The following is a 24,953-nucleotide window of genomic DNA, read 5'->3' on the forward strand; positions in this document are numbered from 1 at the left end:
GGGAGATGAATTTGAACCTGAGAACTCAGCTAGGAAAGAACAGGAGTCCTGAACTGTCCCTCCCAGCAACATCAGGCAACTGCTCAGAAACAAATTCTTCTAGGTCTTTGGTGTTTGTTTTACCTTTTTCACAAAGACTGAATTTTTATTTAGAAAGAATTCCATCTGGTTTGCACAGACCAGGCTAGCAGATCAAACTTCCTGGTGTGAATTGTTGTAAACATTGTTTCTGGGTTGATAGGTTGCTCCCAAATACTAAGGCAGTTCAGTTTCTTATCATGGATCTGGTGAGGAGATAGGCTAAGTACAGGGAGTTGTATTTTAAAAAGCAATTAATCAGACAGTCGTAATGCTTTCACTTCTTCCTGGTATTATATTTCTGCCTGTCAAATTAAACACAGGTGCTTCTAAACATTGATTACGCAGAGGCTGTTCCTGTTGGTTTGACTTGTCTCATCTGCTTTTATCACTTTTTGATAGCTACACACAATGAAGTTTGCTAGGTGTAGAATATTTAATATTCAAGTGGCTTCATTGCTGATGTACAAATATGTCATCATTTTCCTTGGATTACAAAATAGCCCTGAGCTTCACCATTTAGAAATTTGAACAGACAGTAGATGTTTAAATATCTCATTTAAATAAAAAAATAAATGTCTTCAGAATGAGGTGGGGAAGGCACCCCAGCAGTAAGAAAAGCCTGGGGGACAACAAAAGCAGCAGGAGAGGCTGCAGACTCCCATGCTGTCAGGGACTCTTGTTTGCTTTTAGTTGTGAAAAATGCAAGTGAAAGTGTTACATTGGAGAAAGCCCAAACCCATTGGAAATGTCAGCCAGTCTTGGTGTACATGAGCTGATTCTTTAGGAGCTGTTGTCAGTGAAAGGCAAAGAGGTCTTGGTGAAAGTCTCACAGTTACCAGACCATCTGTCAGTTCCAATTTGCTATAAATTTATCTTTTCTTTTTTTTTTTTTTTCCCTGATTTCTCATCTTTGGGGACTGACCACTGCTGTATCAGCGCAACACCTGCCTTAGGTGTAGGACCCTGTCTGTTTAGACCAGAGAAATTGTGAAATGGCTAAAAATATCTGAGAAAGTACTATGTGCATTTCATAACTCGAATAAGTCCATCTCTCTCCACCAGAGCAAAGGCTTGCTTGATCATTGTGCTGTTAATTAGGGTATTACAAGTTTACACACAGAGATCTGCACTGAGTCAAATCTTCCATCCTTGCTGTCCAAGAGAGTGAGTGTCTTAAGGCTCAGTGGGTTATAGCCCAATATAGGTGAGAGAGACTGGATACGGCTCAGTGCAGAGAGGCCCATGCTGGCTCCAGCCAGGGTGTGATGAATCCAGAGCCACGATCATTTGGGTTGTTTCTGGCTGAGAAGAAGGGTTGTAGCACTGGCACAGCTTTACTTTTTCCCCTGTCCTGCCTGGGATGTGTTGCTTAAAAGCAGCATTGTACTGGCTTTGTAAAGGGACAGTCATTCAAAGCAACTCCAGCATCTTTATATGATACTACTTTTCTAGTTTTAGATGTACTTAGGACATTATGATCTGGATGCATTAAATGAAATTATGGTCTTTTTCAGAGCTTGGCAATTTTTATATATTATCAGATCAGCTTGTTATGAGATGTCGGTCATCCAGCAGGACAGTTTACTGCCTGATCACTACTGGAAACTAGGCTTCTTATATGAAGTCTATGAGGAGCAAACCCAGTTCCTAAGAAAGCCTGCAGATCTGCCAGTTGCCACAGAAGAGAGGCCTGCCAGGTCACAAGTGAGGTACAGGACAGGTTTAACAAATGGCTAGAAAATTTTCTTGCCTGTGCCCTCTATTTTTACCCACTGCCAGTAGTTCTTCCTGGGTATCAAATTTCCCCCAATGCAGAAAACAGGCATTGGCCTCATCAGCTAAATCCTTAGGCCCTGCAAAGTGTCCAGTTGAGGACACCACCAGACAGTGCTGTGTCTGAGCACAGTCATCAATATCCAGAAGAGCCGTTTTGTAAAGATGACAAGATTTTGGAAGGGCTGATAAAGGTTGTCCAGTCTTTAACTCTCTGAGGCCAGGAGGAGACAGAATGGCTGTAGCAGGCAGTATTCTCCTGTGCTCTGGGCTTCTGTCTGCTAGGACTTGTACAGCACTATCATGCAGAAGATCAGACTAGTGAGCCACTAGTTTTGAGCCCCAGTGCTGCTGTTTTCCTGCACAGTCAAATCACTTGGGAAAGGGAACTTGTAGCTCTGTGTGAGAAGACAAGCCTTCCCTGTCCTGCCCCTTGAACATATAGCTGTCAGGTCCCTCAATGATGTAAGTTCTTTGTTTTAATTGTCATTCTTGGTGCTAAAGGCTTCCTCTGGCAGTACCAATGAAGCAGAGACAGAGATGGGTCTTGTCATCGGCCATGCCTATGCAGTGACTGCAATTCGGAAGCTGCGTCTTGGAGAAAGGCTCGTGTTCTCTTTTAAGGCAGAAAAGCTGTTCATGATCAGGCTGAGGAATCCCTGGGGAAAAAGAGAGTGGAACGGCCCCTGGAGCGACAAGTAAGTGCTGCCAAATCCAGTGTCAAAGGAATGAAACTGTGATTAGGGCCACTGGATGTTAGATGCATTGCTAAACACTGTTGAGACACAACACCAGTCTGCAATACTCAGTGATGGCTGAACCATTGTGCCATCTCTTCCCAAGTATAGCATCCTCTGAGCAAATGAACACATCCTGGAGGAGCCAGGAGGTTATGGCTTCCTGGGCCTTAGTTTACAGTATACATCATTGATCTGGCACACTGAAGCATGAGTAGAAAAACAACCTACAATTAAGGTGACGAGTCAAGACCATGAGGTTTTTTCCCAGCTTCACCACTGAGTTTGTCTGTGACTCAGTTTCTCATCTGTAATTGCTAGCTGCTGGGGATGGTATAAGTCTTATATTCTCAGACAATTTAAGTGACTGGTGAAAAATGCTGTGAAATCGCCACATTTGTGATTTCTTGAATTATTTTCTAATTAATTTTTACGTGGGCTATGAGCTTAGCAGGCACCCCTAGAGAGAGAGAAATGGTTGCTGAAGGGGATGTATTCCATCACTGGCAATGCACACATGAAATACATTTAACTAGGATGTTACAGTTCAACACTGTGCTTACCAGCCACTGTTAGCATTTAATAATGCAATGTTCTTAACAGCAGCATATTAAGTTCTTATATTCCATACTTTAGCTAGCAAAAATCTATTACTTTTAAAGAGTTAGGTTCAGGTGAAATGCGAAGAATGAGCAGAAGAGCTACTATGTCTTGTTTAACTTCAGCCCTTGTGGTTCCTCACTTGTCTTGGCACAGTTGCCACTCTTTCCAGTGGAAGCACTAAGGACACTGAGGCTGGCCCATGGTTTTTGGCCTAACAGAATTAAACTGAGAATTTCCAAATAGGTTAAGAAAATGTCTGTTATGGCAAGTAACGTCCCTTCCCTCCTGCCAACCATGTTCAACTTTAACCTCCAAGTACTTTTGAAAAGGGAGTGAGGAATTGTGGCTCTGTTTGCCCAATAAACACATTAGGGAAGGGGCTCATGCTGTCTTCTATCATGTCTGATTTAAGCATCAGACTGCTTGCATTTAGGATCCTGTGCTCCCCTGCAGTCAGTGGAAAGAGGCAGGTGCCTCCATGGGACAATGCAGAGCACGTAAGTTATATGCTAATGCAGGCAATGAAGTGTCTGTGCAGTGTAGTGTTACTCGGGAAACTGGACATTAGGCTCATGCTGCAACACTTCCTTCTCAAAGGCTCTCTGGGGAAATCTCAGACCTCAGGCCTGTTTTATTTAAGGAGATTGAAAGACAGAGAGAATACTCTGGTCTAAGGGAAGTGTTCAATAAGCTCCTGAGGAGGAAAACCAGGTTTCTTTTGAAGAGCCTTCAGGGAATAGAATCAATCTCATATGACCTTCCAAACCAGCTGTTTAAGCATCCTAAGGGAGGGTGTGACAAAGGAAATCAATGAGGTTCTGGTCTAGTTGTACCAATTTCCCATTCATCTCTTTCTTTTTCAGTAGCTTTCAAATCAAATAATGTTTTAAAACTCCTCCTGTAAGCCTTGCACTTTCTTCCTGAATATCATCTGTCCTTTCAGTACTCCAATGTTACCTTTATAACAAGTATTTAATGTATTAATCATCTTTGTTGTTCTTTTTTTTTTCATCTTTTTTTTTTCTTCTTTTTTTCTTTTAGTTCTGAGGAGTGGAAGAAAGTCAACAATTCAGAACGTAAGAGCTTGGGACTCACTCTTGAGAATGATGGAGAGTTCTGGTGAGTGGGATTCATGTGAAGGGTTTGGAGATACTGGCTACACCATGTAATTGTCATTAATTCTGCCATTTAACAGCTTCAAAAACACCTTTCCCAAATGGATAAGATCATCCAGTCCTGGCACAAGGTCTGTTTCAGGCAGAAACAGAGAAGAACAGAAAAAATGTATTAAAATTAGTAGAACAAAATTAGTATCTCTTGGTAAATGTAAGTTTCAAACACCTTCAAAATCTGTCATCTATATTTAGGACATTCACTCAGAATCCAAGACAACACGTGTGCTGGTTTACATGACAGAATGCCAAATATTGAACGCGTTGTCAGTCCTGTTTACTGACTACTGTGCCTATCTGTAGGATTTCTAGGTCAACCATGGCTGAGGTATCTGTAAATACAATTGCAGCCAATGAATTTTGATATTTGCTGGTGTTTTCCAGCATGGGCACAAGAAGTCTTCATTCTCTGCAGAATCTCTAGAACTCTAGATAGAAAACTCTAGCCTAGGTACACTGAGGCAGTCCAGCAACTTCTTCAGTAGTTCATCAATATTGCATCAAGCATGCTGGTAGGGCTCAGTATGAAAAGTCTTCTGTTTTCTTGGCTTTTTCAGAACTGGCAGCTGGAAGCCAGCTGTAGGGTTTGGTTCTGGGCCATTAAGAAGCCAGGAAATGATGGTAGTTCAGAGATTGCCAGCTGTTAGAGGAGGTGAATGTTTTTTAACTGCTCTGCAGTCCCATCTGTCACTTTAGCAGTCATGGGTTACAGCACTGAGATGATGCTAAATAAGGGCTATGTCCAGAGTACAGAGGTTTGAGTTGTTCTTAGGGGCAGACGTAACAATAAGGACCGTCATAATGAGGAGTGGATATGCTTTGGTTGCAAGTAATCTCTTTTGCCTTTGCAAAACATACGTTATCAAATCCAGCCTGGTAGATACAACCTATCCTTTAGGCTTAGGTGCTGCAACTGAACAAATCCCAAGCTGACTAAACACACTGAGGTGATATTTCTCTAAATTAAGTTCTAAGATAGTGTGATTGTGGCTTCACAAGTATTTCCACATGGAGAGCTTTCCAGTGAATCAGTTTGGCCTCTGGACAGCTGAGCAATGCCTCCCCTTAAATTACTGGAAGATTTCATGTGTTATTTTGGCTCTTTGCATGAGTATCACTGGCTATTTTAAAATAAACCATGACTTTCCTGGTGTTCCATGGAATAGGATGACGTTTGAGGACTGGTGTAAGAATTTCACTGATGTGGACATCTGCCGGATTGTGAATACCTCCTACTTCAGTATCCACAAGACCTGGGAGAAGAAAATGATGCATGGGGCTTGGGCAAAGAATTCAGAGCCCCTGCTAAATCGCTCTGGTGGATGCTTTGATAACGGAGAGACCTTCCTGCAGAATCCCCAGGTGGGAATCACTGTATTTTGTGAGGTATTAAAGTCTATCCATTTTAGTTAGGGCTTCTGAAGTATCCACCCTATTTAGGAGTTGGCAGTGACTACTTGACAGAAATCTCATTGCCAGCGTCTGTCCTCTGGGAGTATGCTGGTTCACTGCATGTTTCAGTGATTTCTCTGAAATCTCTCAGAGGAGTTCAGATATTTGTTTAGGACTGATCATGTTTGGGGCTGATGAGCCAGACATGCCAAGTTCTGCCTGAACTTCTTTCAGTTTCCCAGTTGTAGAAAGGCAGCAAGTCTGATTTCCTAATGACGGAAGTCCATTCACTTAATATCTGTAAACAGCCTGAGGATTTGATCCATTGTATTTACTTAGTATCCCTTTGCATTACTCTAAAAGTCTGAAAGTATATAGTCGCTTCCCCAAACTCACCCTCTCACCAGCATTACAGAATTTTCCTTGTCTCATCCTACCTGGTAACTTGCAAGCTACTCAGTTTATCTGTTCGTCCATTCTTACTCCATTTCTCACCTTCCTGCCCTTCTCAGTGTTGTATGTTTTCATCCCAGTGCATGCAAATTCAGGTATAAAACTGCCATTACTGTCTGGGCACTTACTGCTTTAGTTATTACTTTGAAAATTGACCTTTCTGTTGTTTTGTAATTCAGCATGTACTTTAGATTAATTAAAGATGTTCTTATGTCTGCTTCTCTGCATTTGTGCGGGAGGTTTCTGTCTGCCCCCTTCCATTTTCATAGCAGGATATTGGAAAAGGGTATTGGAATGGCCTTTGCTGTTCAGACTAGCAGTGAATCTCAGCTCCTAGCTTGTCCTGTCACATAGGTGTAGATGGAGGAGCAGTTCTTCACTGCTTTGTCTTCTCTCGGTGCCTCATTTCCAGAGGGTGATTTTATTCAGATATTCCCCTGTATGATTTTGGATGTATTCCAAGTGCTTGTCTGGGTCTCATTTGTAAGTGTTTAGCTGCAACAGAGAACAAAATACACACGTTACGGTTGAGTGCAATGCCTGATGAATGGAAGTTCTTTTTATTCCAGGGTTATCTCTAGGCTAGTTGATTAAAATGCTCTTAATAGCAGCACTGGAACACATTTATGTTAGCTTAGGGCAGTTATAAATTAGTGTGCCACATACTACCACAGTCTAGAGATAATCTCTGTCTGTTCTCCCCGAGTGAAATGCCTGACACTGAGGCCTTCTGTGAAGTTTATCTGTACAGAGAGGGATTGTGACACTTCCAGTCCCTTTAAAATAAGGGAATTTAAGTCAAGTATAAAGGTATTCCTACGGCCACCTGCTGATTTCCAGATTGTTACCCATTAGGACAGCTGAAATGTCATCAGATCAAAGATCATCACAGTTGCATACCTCTCATCAGACCAAGAGAGCTCTCTTGCACTCTCACAGTTCCCCTTCCACACCTCCATTTGCCTGGAACACTCCAGGCTATCTGACAAGGTAACACTGCATATAGTTCAACAGGGACAAGAATTAAAGTGTGCCTTAATAGGTGTTGCTGCATCTTTCTTTATATCTCGCTTTTTAGATTCTCTCTGCAGAGGCTATTTGCAAGCCCTAGGACTCTTCAGGATCCTGTGCTTTCTCTGCCACAATGTTGATATAGCACACAAATAAGAGTACAAGAAGCATTGAATTTGTACCAAAACCCAGCCAGCCCAGAATAGGAAGCAGTAGTTCTGTAGGAGGCCAATCTGGACTGTAAATACTGCGAACAACTAATGAAGCCCAGAGGCTTGGGAAGCTATTGATTTTTCTTTCCCATACTGCTGTGATTCAGACAACTCTGATAGAGGTTGGTGTTTCCACCATGTGGGTGTAACACTGTCTGAGACAGCGAGGGTCAGGGAGGACAAATGAGATGGTGCCTTATTCTGCAGAGCTCTAACCACAGAGAGATGTGAAGTCATTACAGTAACCAAAGCAATCTCAGTATCTACCTCAGAGCAAAGCTCAATGAGGATTTGCTTTTTAGCAGCTCTTGGAGGAGCAGGGAGGGGGGAATTGAACCACTGATGATATTCCTCTCCATGCTGTCAGAGAATTCCGGCTTAAATCAGAATGTGTGGTGCACGCTAGTGCCCAGCTGTGTGTTGCTGCAGTTTTATGCTTTTATTTTTTTGCTTCACATTGAAAGGTCTTTGAGGATAAAAGAATACAGCATCTGTCTAAACTTGGCATGAATAGTGTCCTCTTCCCCTCCACTGGTTCTGACAACTTGTATTTGCCCTCTGTATGCAAGAAAGAAACAAAATTTAAAGGAGTCTCTAATAGTGAACGAATTTGAGTATTTAATTATTTGTTGTGCAAAGAAACACCTACCTGGCCCTTTTTTGGTCAACTGAAAGGGTACATACCTACTTGTGAACTGCTCTGGTAATAAGCAATTCAAGTCTGATTTATTGAGATGGGAACTGCTGCCTAAAATTGAAATAATTTCTTTTGATTGGTCTTAAACCCAAATTGATTCAAGTTTACTTTAAACAGTTTGGATGAAAGATTTGCATGTTAAAGATGCAGGAGTCCTTCTTAGACCTTTTTTCTGGGTATTCCTAAGACTTTCAGGAAAACCGAGAAAGTTGAAAATTAGTATTCCTGTCATTCTTATATTAAATAGAAATTGTAGGTGTGGAACAAAGTTGTGGGCTTTGTTTTGGTTTTTTTGTTAACTACGGTTTTGGAAGATTGCTTCATTTGCAGGTCCTATATAAAGATGTTTGAAATTTACAGGCCCTGTTTAGATGTTCAAGTTAAAAGAAGAATAAAAAACTTTCAAAGACCCCATCTAGAGTCTGCTGGTTTATTTTTTTTATCTCATTCCTGATTTATGTATATATATAAAGAAAATCTTTTGTCTTTTGCTGTCAGAGGAGATGTTCTCTTCTGCTGCCTCGACAGTTATTTTATAATACTGTCTCATGCCGTCCTTTATGTGAATTACCTGTTTCAGTGTCGCTGATACTTTTGGTTTAAAGATCCTTATTATTAGCATTAATTTTAAGCTGTGAATTGCTGGGAATGTCTGTTATATGGACAACTCTCCTCCCACCCCCACATGTATTTTCATTTGCCTCCTTTGTATGCACATATTTCCTTGGTGATGGCTTTATCCTCAGTATCCTAAGGTATTTCTAACAGCTTACCCTTTTCTCTCTTCTACTAGTATGTCTTTGATGTTAAGAAGACTGAGGACAAAGTGTTGGTCTCATTACAACAGGAGGATCGCCGCAAATACAAGAAAGAAGGGAAAGGAGACAGCATCCCAATTGGCTTTGAAATACTCAAGGTAGGCAGCCATCTGCACTCCTGGTTCAGAGTTTCTTCTGCTTCATCCTGTCACTGAGATCTTTGGCAGATAGAGGCATTACCATGGTGGGGTCTGGCTCTCCTCTCAACATGAGCTTCGCGTGTGTACTGGACTTAGTCACCAGAGCTAACATTAGACAGACTATTTGAACTAAATTGAATGTAGTTCAATTCAATCTCTATTTGAACTAAAGGAACATAAGTCATTTTTCCCTATCGCAAAAGAATTTTAACTGCTTTTCCTATCCCAAGCTTTGAAGAGAAAGACAAAAAAATATTAATGCTTGAAACACAGAGGGTTTTTTTCTCCTTCTTACTGGCGGCTCCTGCCTCCGTTTAATCATCAAATACAGCCAAGTGAATGAGTTTGAAAAGTCTGCAGTTTTTCTTTTGCCACTTAGAAAAAAGAGTCAAGAGTGTTTTCAAAAGCTGAAGTAGTGAGTAGGAAATGAGCATATGTGAAAAGGAACCAAAGGGATCCCAAACAGTAATTTAATTGCACTCCCAGGGCAAATTGAGTAAAATGAAAACATATGAACTGAAAGAAGGAGGAAAGCAACAGAAACAGCTTTGCATCTGCTTTTTTACTGAGGACCTGGATTATCTTATCTCTGTTGCTATAACTAGTGGGACTCCACTGAGTGTATGGCCCTAAAATATCCCTAGTCTATACCCTAATAAATAGTCGGTTTTTAACACTCAGTTACTGACATCTGCATCACACCTATTCATTTGACAATCACCTTTTAACCACATATATTGAAAAGTGTCATTAGAGAAAGTAGCATAATTTACCTTGCCTTGCTCATGCCTGTATATCTGATTTAGAAATTTTCCTTGAGAAAAGTATCAGTGCTGCATCTTCATTTCTGTTGAATAATTTTTGTATGTCAGAAGTGTTCTAACCCACTAGGCTCTTTATCATGACTAAAGGTCTTTGGAAGACCATGGCCCAATTATCTGAAGACGAATGAGAACTACCAAAAAGGCGCTCTCTGCCCCCGGGAGCTGCTTAAGAAATAGGTTTATATTTTAACTATGCTGTGGCAAAGTTAAGCACAGCTTCAAGGCTTAGAACAAAACATAAGGGCCCCCAACATAAGAAGGACATGGACCTGTTGGACTGAGTCCAGAGAAGGCCACGAAGATGATCAGAGGGCTGGAGCACCTCTGCTATGAGGACAGGCTGAGAGAGTTGGGGTTGTTCAGCCTGGAGAAGAGAAGGCTCTGGCGAGAACTTAGCGCCCCTTCCAGTACCTAAAGGGGCTACAGGAAAGCTGGGGAGGGACTCTTGATCAGGGAGTGTAGCGACAGAACAAGGGGTAACAGTTTTAAACTGAAAGAGGGTAGATTTAGATTAGATATTAGGAAAAAATTCTTCACTGTGAGGGTGGTGAGGCACTGTCCCGGGTTGCCCAGAGAAGCTGTGGCTGCCCCATCCCTGGAGGTGTTCAAGGCCAGGCTGGATGGGGCTTTGAGCAGCCTGGTCTAGTGGGAGGTGTCCCTGCCCATGGCAGGGGGGCTGGAACTTGATGATCTTTAAGGTCCCTTCCAACTCTAACCATTCTATGATTTTGTATTCAGGAAAGGACAATGAAAATAGAGCTGTGTGCATCTGGATTGAGAGCCTGCTATGTAAGACTGGAATGCTCTTTCTACATGCTTGAGAAAGGAGGCAGATGAATCTCAGCCTCATCTAAGATGGCAGTGTAGCTCAGCGGGTGGAGTCCTTGGAGCATGCATGCATGCATCTCTGAAAGCGTTCAAAAGTCTGCAGTACCATTATGTCTCTGTTAGTGGATGCATGTCTTTGCCAGTCCAAAACTTTCACCTCCACTTAGTGGTATACACTGATGCAGTGAAGTGCAGAACAGCACTGCTCTGAAGCCTGTGTTGGGTAGCGCTTGGAGCACTGGGTTGCCCATCGGGACTATCTCTGCCACAGCTTCAGTGGGTGAAAAAGCATTTGCCAAACCATTTACCTTTATTTCACATTGTCTTTTCTGCCCATGAAAGACTGTGTTATGTTCAGGGAAAATCCTGCCTGTTAGCTCTGATGTCTCTCCTTGTATTACTCCCTATGCTCTGTGGCTATAGGTGGAGGATAACAGAAGCTGTCGACTACACAAGCTGACTGTACAGGAGAGAGTAGCCACATCTCCATACATCAACACACGCACTGTATTTTTGAAGAGGATCCTTAAGCAAGGCCGTTACATCCTTATCCCAACTACATATCATCCTGGCATCATTACAAAGTTTATCCTGAGACTCTTCACAGATGTGCCATCAAAACTCAGGTAGGTTGCACTCGCAGCTACATGAGATCTTCCCTTCCCCACACTGGCTGCACCTCATTGGAAATGGTTGTCTGGTTACCCTCAAATATCCCTGATTCACTAGGTCGTATCACGCCAGAACCAGGTCCTTGAGATGGTCGTGGTCACCTCCAAGAATCTCCAGATGGCTCACTTGGATTTTTGCATGCTCAGGACATTTTTACCTAGGAACCTAGCAGACAATTTAGTTTGGCTTTTGTAGTTGCCTCCAGTTCTAGGTCAGAACACTGAGCACTGGTGCTTGCGATTACAGTTGATATGTTTATTTCTTTGACCATCTCCTTTGAAACCAGTGGTTGTCTGTGAGGGCAAAACTAGTGTTTCGTGAAATCAGACCTGCTGAATTTTTGTCTTGCTTTGATACTATTTTGCATTAATTAAAGTTTTTCTCCCACTGCTTTTGCTGCCATGTGAATGATGACGCAAATTTCATTTACTTTTCTTTGCTCTATTTTTGTTTCTTAAGTCTGTAATTTCTGTTCCACAAATTTCCAAAATGGTAGATGAGGCAAGAGTACAAATCTCATGTTCTGAAAATGTAAAATTTCTACAGCCATTGATTGTTTGCTTGATATTCGTTGCTTCAATTGCATTTCCAATGATTTTTCAGGGAACTGAAGGCAGATAAGCCTAAAATGACATGTTGGAGTCTTCTTTGTGGCTATCCACGCAGAGTCACCCAAATCAAAATTCACTCTGCAGAGGGTTTACAGAAGCAAGACAGATCAGGCGGTAAGTGTAAAGTGACCCTGGAAGAGTGGAAGCGGCTTCTTCAGTCCTCTAAAGATGATCAGAGTTGATATGTAAGCAGTCAGAAATTATCCAAACAAACTGAAGATTTATGGGATTTTTTTTCAGCACGTTGTAAAATCTGCTCAAAAGGAGAGATCAGATGAATAAGATGATGCAAAACAGCAAGAGTTATGTGTCATCTATGCTGGTCTAGATGAGCAGTAGTAGCCAGACCCTCCTTAGAAGCTTTTGTGGGGATTAGTAAGAAATTCACCTTTCAGGGTTGTTTGTTTTCTAAATGGAAAATATCCAGGGAGACAGCTGAATTGCGCAGGCTCATAGAGGGTATTACACTTACCTCAGCAATGTCATTCACAGCCTTCAGAACATTTTGTTATTCATTACCACAAGCTTAATGGCACTTCAGGGAGGAAATTATGGTTTTCAAACAACCATTTTCAGCTGGGTAAACTTGGACAGGGAGAGGTTAAATGACTTGTACGGGGCTGTGTATCTACATGTGAAAGGAAGTGTCCTGAAGGACACTAAAATGTCTTTCTGGCACCTGATGTTGACAGTTAATTAGGAGACTTGTCCAGTTGCCATTTGCTTCCTTATTTTCTACTCTTACTCTCCATCTGTCGTCCTTCATTTTCCATGACCAGTGCAACAGAAAAAGGAAGACACATCCAGCACTGAGTGGTTGGTAGGGAGAAAGCAAAGGAGCAGAGATACTACGGTGAAATTGGAACAGGAAACTAAAGAGGTTCCTAAAGCATCTGCTGTGTTTGCTCCAGATAACTCCTCAGCTCTTTTCACTTTAAGATGTGGAGCTCAGTTGCATTAACTTCTTGTGGTAGAGAAGGCATTAGACTTAGACCTGTAGTACAGTTCATCTTCAGTCTCACAAAGCAGCTGTAAAATTTCTCCCACCAGCTGGCTACAATTTTATTCCAGTCCCCTTTTCATAGTTATTCCTGGCACCAAGTGGTGACTGAATGTACTTTTCACTGTGAAAGCCACTTTCTGTTAAGTCTGGTTGTCTCTTCAGGGGACAGGAATGTTGGAGGGAAGAGATATAGAAAATTGATTCTGTTCATTTTTCTTGGTACTTTTCTTGAAAAACAGGAGTCACAAACACCTCAATCAAACAAGTGGCTATGGCTCCACGTTCTCCACAAGGCAGGATGGATGGGTGAGACTGAAGGGGCTGTATGTGACAAGAATAGTGGAGCAGTGCATTGAAATGAGGCAGTATGTTCTTGTTCTTGCCTTGTGAAGGACATTTTCATTTTGAAGGCTTTTTTTTTTCTTTTAAAATTCCTTTGACATTTTTCTCTAACATTCCCTGCAGTAAAGCAATAAAAGCCAATTCTCCACCCTTAGCATTTCACAATCTTTAGCACAATTGCAGCCTTGACAAGATCATTAAAAACAATAGCCTGCAGATGCCAAAGACCAGCTTCAGCTCAGAGAGCACTGTAGGGTTTGCTGCATGGGGACACAGACCCTCAGGAATACACAAATAGGACTTTCAAACAATGTGCAATAGATATTCTAAATACAGTATAGCCCAAATACCTTTCAGACCCAGTACTACCACACATGGTCAGGTTGAGTTGAAGCATCTTCTTCCACTTTTTGGGCTGATAATTACCCGGACAGAACTGAAAAGGTAATCTATTGTGGGAAGAACTGTCTATAGGAAAAGGACTCACAGATTTTCTGTTTAAACCTTAGCAAAACTGCTTGATTATTTTATCTGCTGAAAAAATGTAAAATTGGGTCAAGTGATACTATTTGTGAATTAGTATTCAATCCGTCATGAAAATCCATCAGTCTATCATTGTCAGTTTTCTTCTGAAGTGTTTCCATTTCCCTGTGTGAAACAACGTGCCATTTTTAAATTCATCAAAAACATAAGGCATTTTGAACACAAACCCTAAATGGATCTTATTGTTTGACTTTGAATAAAACTTCACCAAAAAAGTTAAAATATTTTCCTTTTGTATCACCATAAAGCTTTCAGTAAAAGCCTTCGTTTCTTTTCAGCCTATAGTTCCAAATCTCATCCATTCAGGGGGCACTGAAAGAGAGCTAAGTTACTTCACTTCAGTAACTTCCCCATTATCTTCAATTCTGCTGTGAAATCCCTGTTTGAATCTTTCTTTATTAGCCCTTTTTTTCTATAAGTATCTCCAACTCACAGAGTACATCCATAGATTGTTGCAGAATGCCATATCTTATAGCAGCTTCAGACAAATGAAGTAGGGAGAGAGTGTAAATAAAAAAAACATGAAGCCAGGTGTGCACTGCTGACTTTTGTGCTACACAATAAAATCAAGCTGTGCGATGACAAGTATAACGCCCATAACTGGCGCTCTGCCTTCTAAGGACACCTTGCTGGGAAATTTGGCAAAGCTCCCCATTGATACTGGAGTCTATTTTTGGTAACATAAAAAGCTGGGTATGGTACATGTTTCTCACATTTCGGTTATTTTTCGGTAGATTAAAAGAGTGGATATAGAAATTCCCTGAAGCACACTGTCTGGCTGGATTGCAAATGTACACTAGAAAGTAATGTGTCCAGGGACATTAAATATTCCATATTCTAAGACTGCTTCCTAATACTGCCACAAAAGAATGCAACTCCTTGTTATCTCTTGTCTCTGCTCTGGCTTCTCTGGATCCATGCCTGGACCCTCCCCCATGCTTACCGCAAGGAGAAATAGCAGCCAGGCATTTGAAAAAGACCAGCTTTCTCAGAAGTGAGTTTAGACCTCAAAGTCATATGGGCAGTTACTGAAAAAACAGCCTTACCTGCCACTCCTAGAGCATTTCCTGATGTGAACTCGACTTAAAAGTCAACAGCAGCCTCCTGTCTAATCGATACTGTGAGATGAGTGAAGAGGCCACACAGCAATTGCCATTGGGAGTGACAAGTAGAGGTTTCCCTTCAGGTTAGGCATAGTCAATATGTTTATTCAAGTAGAAAATAGGTAGATTAAGTGGTTGTGTTTTCCTGCTGCTAAGAGGACCTCACATAAAGGTTACTTATTTTCTGATGCAAAGGTTGATGGCAACTTGTTTCTATGTGAGCTGCTCTATCTGATTAGCCCCACTGCATTTCACAAGGGTTTCCTGATTTCTCCTTCACCTTCTGATCTGCAGCATCTCAGCTCTCAAGCTGCTTCTTTTCTTATGCTCAGTCTCTGTCATCTGTCAGCTGCGTTCTCCCTTGTCCAGCCACCTGCCCAGTTTGTCACTATCATCCCTTAGCATAGAGACAAGACAAAACTTGATGATAAAGGAGGAGGTTATGATTCATTCTGAAGCTTTTGAGAACTGAGACACGCCATTACATCTCTGTGACAAAGTGTCCTGAAAACACCAGGATGTGTCTATTCTCTGACACTGGGGTACACAGTTGTGGAAAGTAAGAGCAGCCTGAACAGAGATACCTTTTTTTGACATTACTTGGATAGAGGGGTTTTAGACTTGAATGCACTGTTCTTCACATAGGCCCATCACTGTCATCTGAGAGTTGTGCTTAGTACAAATTTCTGAGCAACTACCTAAACAAAACTGGAAGAGAATAAAGATTGCACAGCAAGTGCACACTCAGGCTGGTTCATGAGCTGGTTGTCATCAGAACCCTGCTCCCTGCCAGAGGAAGGTTGCTTAATCTCTTTTTTAAATGTTTATTGGAGAGCTCCTCCTTGCTGCTGTCTTTGGTCCATTGTCCTGTCTGGAAAAAATAGTGGATGGTTTGCTGTTGTCAAGAATAGTGGATGAATATAGCTGCCCAGATTCAATTCTGAATGCATATAGGCTGCTTCTCTTGAGTTAGCTTGTTCTGAAGTTGATCCAACCATATGTGAGCCAAGCACAGTGGCATGTTTGCAAGAAGATGATGAAGCACTGTGTGACTGGAGATTTTTGTCTCTCGTTCCCAAGTCTCTTTTAAAAATTGCTCTCACTACTGTCTGTCACTCTCTTTTCCCAAGAGCTTATCTTTGAGAACAAATCACCTTTTTCATTTTTGAGTCTTCCCACTCCAATTCCATGGGGAATTCACATGTTTAATTGCCTTTCACCACTTCTTTTCTAAACTATTGTGATCCCCAGTATGTGGCATACCTGGTAAGCACAGTATCTGGTACCTTTCATGACAGTTGCCTTGGGAGCAATGTGAGAAACAGATGGAAGGAGAAGGCAAAAGGCAACTGGTAAATACCCAGTCAAAGTATAGAAGGGAAGCAGAGAGAAAATGGAGCAAAGGTGGGGGGAGGATTTACTGATGCCAGTGGAAAGACTTGCTTTTATTATCTGTATTGCAGGAGAAGCTAAGAGGTATCGAATGAGAAAAGACTCAACTGCAAAAGGCAAAACAACCTGTTGTAGTTGCCAAGGCGGTGCTTGTGTCTCAGTAATGTGTCTGCTCTGTTTTCCCGTGCCTTTTTCCAGTGACTGAGTTTGTCATAGCTCTCCATATATTCTCGTATAAGAGTGGCCTAGCTGGAGAAGAGTGGGAATGTCTCTGAGAACTTTTTCTCAAGAACATTTTCTTGAAAGCCTTTTGTGTTTGGTACAGTGCTGAATGATGTGGATGTTAGCTCCTCAGTCCAATTCTCAAAAAAAAAAAAAAAAAGGTTAGCCTTAGACTACTGTGCATAGATTTCTTTAAGCCATAGAAATGTCTTACTGTTCAAGTGTTTCTGGCTTTTACAGATTTCAACTTTTTCCTTTGTGCTGTTCTTTCATAAAACTTCCCAATGCAACAGCATGGCCGTAGGACTGAGATGAAGCAGTTGTTTATGCACAGTATGGTGTTCAAGGCATAGCTTGAGTCATATGTGTGCCTGAGAACTGAACCCATTCCTCCTTCCACTGCCCGAGCAGTTGGCAGAGTAGCAGCTCCAGTTGTTTTCATTCCCAGCTCATGATGAATACTAGGATGCTGCTTTTCCACGTTCATAACGCTTTCTGCATTGTCTTTGTACTGTAAATAAGCCAGGCCCAGACCTGCAAAGAACTGGGCCGAATGTTGTGAGAAGGTCCCTTGTCTCATCCCACATGTGCATCTCTCCCATTTCTTTCCTTTGTTCTGGAATTGGAGCAAGTCCCCCTCATATTACTGACCACTCAGTAACGCCTTCATGAGCTCGTGCTGTGCAGGTACCTTTCATGTTCCTCTTCTGCCTCCCTCTTTTTTCCTAGCTCTTTCTGAGAATTTGAATCTGTGTCTTTCAAATGTTAGCTTTCCTTTTCCTTTCACTTAGCAAGTCCCTTCATTAACAGCTCCCTCATCCCACATCCCCTGTTACCTCTTTAAGCTCTGTGTCCTTTCCCCACCCCGTCTTATGCCCTTTATCTCTTAATTACTGTTAATGATCAGATGTTGCTTCACTCCTTGCCTTCAGCCAAAGTACTTGACACCATTTCATGCAAGACCCCATTCTATTCAGATCCATTTTCCAAATCTCTTTGCAAAGGCGGGAGCTTTTCCATCACTGATTACACAGCGTGGTGCCACCCCATGCCCCAAAGCTAAATCCACACATTCAGTGACACAGAAAGTAATTGCCTATCAGAAAAGCCAATACACTGCTACCTGCTATAGAAAGTGTGAGATGTTGTCAGGGTAACAGGCCTATCACATGCCTGGCCAGGTGTAATCATAGTGCAGCATATGGAAAAATCTGTTTCTTTCTCATAAGTGGAAGTAGCTCCTTCTGTTTTGGATGTAGCTGTTATGTGGTTTGTTTGCGTGAGATGTTGGTATCCATTCCTGTAAATGAGTGACGTGTTTGAGTAAAATCATTCTGGGTATGAATAGTTAAAAAATGAAAGCTGCCTTAAAATTATGCTGCCTTATGGCTGTCATTCCAGTGGTGGCATTTTCAAGTAGATGGGGACAAAACGTAAGAAATGATCACGAATCCGACTTACACACATTCAGTGGATTTATTTAAAATCCATGTCTAAAGAGTAGCAAGGTGTGGAAAAACAGGTATGGTGCTGTCATTAACAGCATATGGAGCGGACAGAAATAGTTGTGTTGAAATATAAAAAAATGGTAGTGCCTGTGTTTAATTAAAAGTTAATCAGAAAGTGGAATGGTCCATTCTATTTGAGGATAAAGACAGATGTTTTCAAATCAGTTCTTGCTGCCTATTGGTATGTAAAGAAAATATTAAAATTTGTAACAAAGTAAAAATGTTCAGTGTAAAAACAGCAAAGCATTTCTAGAATGTTGAATAATCTCAGTGGGTTACATGTGATTTAAGTATAATTTAAAACATTAACTAGGGCTCTAATATATCCAAACATGTTGTGACAACAAACTTTACAATCACATCGATCCAAATGATGGAACCAAAGAAATTGTCTCAGGTCCATAGGAATGAAATGAGAAAGTGGGGAGGATTTGCTTTGACAGTTTCCCACAGAAAACTTTGTTGAAACCAGTACGCTGCTACAAAACGTTTTTGCATTTTGGCAATATTTTACTTTCTGGAAGAGAAACTGCTTCTTGAAAACTAGCTCCTAACACTAATACTCATATCAGCACTTTTAAGCCAGGCAGTCTAAAGGTGGGCACTGAGATGTGCATTCAGAGGTCTAAAAGCAGTTCTGTGCAGTCCCTGTCCTCGCCCTCCATAGGAACTGCAGATGATGAACAGTTTTTACCTTCCATTTTGGCCCAGGTGCCCAGAACTATGTATTGGATTGCATATGCACAGCTGCAATTTGGCTTTCACATCTAGACCAGTGTTGGGGAGCTTAGGGTGTCACTTTGAAGACTTTCTGTAAAATAATCCAGGAGGATGCACAGCAAGGGAAAGATCCCAGTCTAGGAGCAAGGTGGTTTCACAGCAAAGGGTGCCTGGTTTCCAGCTCTGAGCATCCAGTGGTTACAAGAATGAGGTATTTCACCTCTGCTAGCAGTGGATGGGACGTGCACTGGCCCCCTGTTCCTGAGCTCAGTAGCAGCGGTGCTGCCAGCCAGGGGAGGGGGTTGCTTCTGCTGGGTTTCTGGGCAGGTCTCAGCTGCCATTCTGTGAGCTGTGCTGCTGATTGTGTTTTAGGAGCAGATCCCTATGTGCTTATCAAGTGTGAGAACCAAAACATACGCTCCTCTGTGCAACACGATACGACCAGTGCCATCTTCGACACACAAGTGATTTTCTACAGAAAGAACATTGACAGTCCTATCATTGTCCAGGTGAGATAAGCCATGCAGGGTGGGCTGCTAAAGGGGAGCACAACAGCATCACTGGCCTTGACATGTGCTAACTCTTCCTTCATACAACTGATACCCAGGATAGAAATGCAAGAACCTCTGCTCCCCTTACTGGGCTGGGCTGCTCTGCGGATTCTCTAGTCCAGGTCTCTTCCTTAAACCAGCAACTGATGACGCTTAGAGATAAGAAGGCGTATTTCATTCCAAGGCTTTGGAGGAATTTACAGAACTACCTTTTGCTTCATTTGGTACCTGATGAAACAGAGACAAAGAAAAAAACAGTTGTTGTCCAGAGTCAGTGTTTGAAATAAAACCAAAGCTAAGGCTGTTACTAAGTTTTTTATCTTGAATTCTAGTCCTGTGGGAACTAGACCACACTGTTTACCTTAGCACCAGCTGGAGAAACAGAGCTTGGTATTTAGATGAGGCAGTCCAGGAAAACTTTGGGAGAGTGGAACGGCATTTCAGTTTGATACGCACAGTTGTTTAGTATTAGACAAATACTAAGGACTATGTCTTCTTCGTCAGGGTAGAGAGATCTTACAATGCATCTGTGAGTCAATTCACTGTGGCACAGAAGTGCCAGAAATTGAAATAGCTTTACAGCACTGTGTTGCAAAAAGAGATATATTTCTGACTTTTCACTGCCTAATGCAGTACTGGTGCGTAGTACTCCCGTGCCATAGTACTCCTCCAAACTAATAGGTATATTCTACGAATATTATAAATTGAAGGAGGGTGATAGCAGTGTTATCCCCCACACCACAGACTGTAATTATGGATTAAAGGGAACTGATACAATAGCTGATGAAACACGGTCTGTGTTCTTGCCATGTGCAGGATTGCCTAATCCTTAGCAAAGATTTGATTTACACATGAGACCTCACCCTCTCTACGGTATGCAGCTCAAACGCTTTGACTTTTCCAGGATAACTGAAAGTTAGATACTAATGAAGTTCACGGACCAAAGACTGGCATGTGAGACTAGCAGCAAAAACCGCTGTTAACACCATTTCAATTGCTGCTTGCTGTACGCCCAGCCCCATCCTAAGTAGGGACGAAGGACGTGTCTGAGGACTCCAAAACCACGGCTGTCCTTTGCTTTAGCAGCGTGGACCTGGCTGTAACACAGTCAGAGGAAAAACACTGAAGACACTGCAGAGGTGAGCAGGAGCAGGCAGAGTGGCACAGACAGGCTGATTGCATGTAGGTTTTTTAAGGCTGATGAGCTCAAACGGGTAATTTTTATTCCTCTTCTAGGCAGGCTGTGACCTAGAAAGCAAAAAGCTGCATTTCGCTCCATATTTGCATAGAGTATGTAAATGAGCATGCAAATCCGGAATCTCCCACATGCTCTCTAGACAATTAGCTAAATTTAGAAGTACACCCCCTCCTTACTGCTTTTTCAAGGGGTTAATGGGGGTGACCCTCTTCCAGCACAACCCTTTCAGATGGAGTGTGAGAGAAGCACTGCTTCAGCTGGGTTTATTTCTGTTCCCTTGTCTCTAGGTCTGGAACAGCAACGTCTTGTGTGACCAGTTCCTCGGACAGGCAGTGCTGGCAGCTTTACCCAGTGACCCCAGAGAAGAGCAGACTCTGCAGCTCCGAGGGAGAGGCAGCCGAGAAGCAGCCGAGGTGCCAGGTCACATCACCATCAAGGTTTTTTCCAGCGATGACCTCGTGGAGCTATGAATACCAAAGCCCCGCAGAGCCAGACAGAGCTGTCACCTCACAGCAGGGGGGCTTGTCTGTGCTTTCTGTGTGAATGACTTGGGAGCAAAGGTTGCACATAATCATAATCGCTTTAAAAAGAAAAAGCCCTCTAACTCTCCACATTATCATGGATAATGGGGAGAGAGGCTTTTAAAGAGGGAAAAAATACATATTTATACATATATATGTTCATGATACAGCAAATACAGTAGAAGAGACACCAAACTACACGTTAGCAGATAAGCTTCTGAAGATGTGACCATCTTCGCCTGCAGCATCTTTCAGGAGCTCTCGGCACCTAAGCGGGAAGCACACGTGATTGTTCTCACAGGTTCTTAGCGCATCGTCATCTGTTCTCAGCAGTGGGGCTGGATGCAGGCAGGGATGGCTGCATCGCCATGGTCATGTACCAGCAGGTTGGTGGGGTGGATTCGCACCGCTAAGTCCTTGTTCACTGCCAGGCTGTATTTGGCAGGGGAATTTTTTTAAACTCTGATTTGAAGTTTTTTCCCCCATATAGGCATATAAATTTCTTGATTAATTTCATTGTTATTGCTACAGATCAGGTATTTCTGTTCCTTGGTGAAAATGGCATTACTCAAGGAGTTCAGTCATAGCCTTAAGACCAGGCATGCCAGGGCAACATTAAAATAGAAGGGCAGCTCTTGCAGTGCCTGTTTGAACACCAGAGCAAATAAGAGCTTTACCCACATACAGGCTCTCAGATTGACTTTCTTATTCTTCTATTTTCCACCTCAAGCTGATGACTCAAAAGTTGATATCTCTGGCCAAGAGAAGGGCACTCACAATTCAGATGTGCTTAGAGGACAAATTCAGTAATGGGAGCCTCCTTGCTAAGGAGGCTTTGTTTAATCTACATGATGCTAATAATGGAGTAACACTCCCTTTGCTTCATTAGATGTGATGGGTAGCACCAGGCCGAAAGACGACAAAATAAGCTCATGACAAGGATGGGTTTGTAAAACAAAGATGCTGCAGATTTCACTCTTGAAATTTTGCACCAGTTTCTTGCTGACAGAGCTGACATCTTTGATGAAGTTTAACTTGGGTATAATGGAGGACAGGTATCGTTTCACATTTCCTGCAAAGCACAGTTCCGGTACAAACTTTCTTTTGCATATAGCCCGATGGCAGGGTTTCCTCGCAGCAGACATTTCTGCGTTGTCAAGCTGTGCCGATTCTGGCAGTGTAAGAGGCTCACTGTGTTAGACCTCTGGGAAATGGGTTTTACATGGTTGCAAATTCTGGTCTTGAAAGTGAAGCTAAAGGATGACTATTCTGCCTTTTGTACAGCCAGGTACCTTGTAACCACTTCAGCCATTTTGTGCAATTTTTATAAATATTGAAATGGCCCTCAGTAGAGTTAATGTTTTCACAAAAGGTTTTGAAATCTCCTCAAGGCTCCAAAAGGATCATTGCTGTGGTAGGAAATGCTTTCTCTGACATGCTGGAGATGGAATGTAAGGCTATGTGTGATATTATACCGCCATCAGCTTAGTTGCCTGTACCAAGTACCTAAATGCAGCTCTCTTTAAATAGCTTGGGCTCAAGCCATTTTGCACACAGAGCATTTGTCAGATGTGAACTACACGCGGTTGACAGCCCCACAGGCAAGTGTAATCCTTCTCTGTAAACTCATAGCTTCAGAATTGCTTACTCTCAGATATGTTTGTAAACTGCATTTTTTTTTTTAACAAAGCATGAATTTTTTCATACAGACCAGAGCTCGGGCAAGCCACACAGAGAACTGCAACTCGGTCTGGGCTGTCCCAGCCCTGCACGAAGACCCGTTTGCCTCGCCTTTCCTCACACATTGTTTTATGCCGTGGTAGCTGCTTCTTGGCAGCGTGGCAGGAGGGGTGACTGCAGCCCGTTGGCAGACCTTCACCATTGGGTGGAGAGCACCATCCTGGCTGAAGCCCTGCACTGCAATTCATAGGGCAGCAAGGCGTGCAGGAGAGCACAGTGAAGCACAGCAGAATAGGTCACGTCGTATAACCCACTTTTCTCCAGGGGCTGTTCCGTATGAGATGGGTGCAGTAAGGAGGGGTTGGCTTGGTCGGCTGATTGATTTGGGTTCGTGTTTAGCCTGAAGAATGTTCCCCTGGGAGACAACACCCAGCATGGCCAGGCTCCTTTCCCTTCTCCTGCAGCCGGCAGGAGACCAGAGGCTTATGCCTCCCTGCTCTGAGAGCTTGCCTGAGCTCATCAAGGGCACAAAGCCGTCTCGCCTCCTGGCCGCAGGGGGGGTCCCTTGGCTGTTCCTTTGAGCCCTGCAGCCCTGTCCTCCATCTCCCAGCTCCGCCACCCCATTTCAGCATGTGTGTAAGGGTCGTCCCCAGAGGGGCAGAGGGAGCTTGACCAGCAATTCTTTGTTGTGTACAGCCTGACAAGGAGAGAAGTCAGGGTGGCGTGGATAAAGGTGATGATTTGTAGGCCTTAATATGAGCTCAAGCCATTCCCACGGTTTGTTCCCATGATATGAGGACAGGGGCCCCTGAACACGAGTGCTGGCCAGGCTGGAAATGGAGCGCTCTTGCTGTCTCAGCATTGCCCTGAGGGTATCGCAGTACAGTGCTGGTACCTGTGGGAGGCTCAGGCATGCTGAGACCAAGCAGCATGTCTGTACCTCTGCATTTATTAATTTTTGGAAGCAGTTGGAGGGGGAAGTATTTGCCCATCAGCAGGAGCTGATCCAACCTGGGAACGCGACTGGCTGTGCTGATTTACAGGGGCTCCTGGCTTCTCCTCCCACCCAGGCACGTGGGAGATGGGAGCGGTCCCAGGTGAAGCCAAGGCAAGAGCAGGTTGAACTGGGTGTGCAGAGCTGCCTGCTCCCTGCGAGAGAGCCCAGGCCGGGCAGGGGACGGTGCCCAGTGTTCTGCGGGCACTTCCTCCTGTGGTACATCTTCCCATGCACTGAAAGCACCCCCACCTCCATGGGGCTTTGGCTTATGGGGGGTAAATGTGATACATTTGAGATAAGAGGCTTGCCTTTTCAAACAGATGCAGGAATTTAAGATCAACTGTTACCAGAGGCGACTGGTATTTTGTAACAATTAATGATAACTTGTGGGAAAACAAAAGTTTGTTGTTTTTTTTTTTTTTTTTTTTTTTTTTTAATGGGGGGAATTGCATTTATGTATGCAGTTGGGCCACCTTCAACAGAGAATTTTGGCCCCCAAATTTAACACAGAGGGAAATAAATAGCTGGAAAATGTTTCATTTCAACCTTTCTTTACTTTTCAATATGAAGTGATTTAAATAAAAGGTTAACAAAAAAATAAACGTGTTTGGTAATTTGTGAACTGAAACTGTTGGTTTCTGATAACAGAAACCATTCTGGTATGACCCAAGATGACATTTTTCAGCTTGCTCCAGAAGAAAAATGTATCATCTCAGCTGTTCCCTGAACAGTCATGTCCCCCCCCCATCTGCCTTTTACTTCCCAACTGCTCCCTGCTTTCCCCATGAGTTCCCAGCTCATCGCCGCTGCCACGGGACTGTGCCCTTCCGTGCTGTCCCTCACCCCGAGGAAGACCAAGCCCCAGGTCCGGGGACTCGTCCTGTCCCTGCCTGCACAACAGCAGTGGCTCCGGAGTCCTGTTAGATTCTACGGGGTAATTCAGGCCCGCCTCCAGCCCTCGGCCCCAGGCACAGTGCTGTTTATATTGTTTACTTAAAGTGCTATTTATTTTAGTGCAGCCCAGTTTCTGTCCTCACTGCCGTGTTCCCTTTCCCTCCTCCCTCCACCAGGACGAGCTCCGTGAACCCCCATCGTTCCCCCCGTTAGGCAGAGGCTGACAGAGCGGAGCGGCAGCTGCCAGACGGCACT

At 43.0% G+C, this 24,953-nt stretch overlaps 1 protein-coding gene across 2 annotated transcripts in view; it reads left to right on the plus strand.

Moving 5' to 3' along the window:
- Nucleotides 1–24,341, plus strand: part of CAPN6 (calpain 6) — a 67,276-nt gene extending 42,935 nt beyond the window's left edge. The window contains exons 7-14 of one of the 2 annotated variants that reach the window (XM_054215462.1): nt 2,359–2,552; nt 4,236–4,313; nt 5,533–5,728; nt 8,925–9,047; nt 11,165–11,367; nt 12,017–12,138; nt 19,230–19,366; nt 20,894–24,341. In XM_054215462.1, the coding sequence (XP_054071437.1) occupies nt 2,359–2,552; nt 4,236–4,313; nt 5,533–5,728; nt 8,925–9,047; nt 11,165–11,367; nt 12,017–12,138; nt 19,230–19,366; nt 20,894–21,076 (1,236 nt within the window). In that variant the 3' untranslated portion in view covers nt 21,077–24,341. The remainder of the gene's footprint in view (nt 1–2,358; nt 2,553–4,235; nt 4,314–5,532; nt 5,729–8,924; nt 9,048–11,164; nt 11,368–12,016; nt 12,139–19,229; nt 19,367–20,893) is intronic. The other variant, XM_054215463.1, reaches the window with a different exon arrangement.
- The last annotated feature ends 612 nt before the right edge of the window (nt 24,342–24,953 follow it).

This window comes from Rissa tridactyla, chromosome 9 (assembly GCF_028500815.1).
Source record: "Rissa tridactyla isolate bRisTri1 chromosome 9, bRisTri1.patW.cur.20221130, whole genome shotgun sequence".
NCBI classification, from domain to species: domain Eukaryota; kingdom Metazoa; phylum Chordata; class Aves; order Charadriiformes; family Laridae; genus Rissa; species Rissa tridactyla.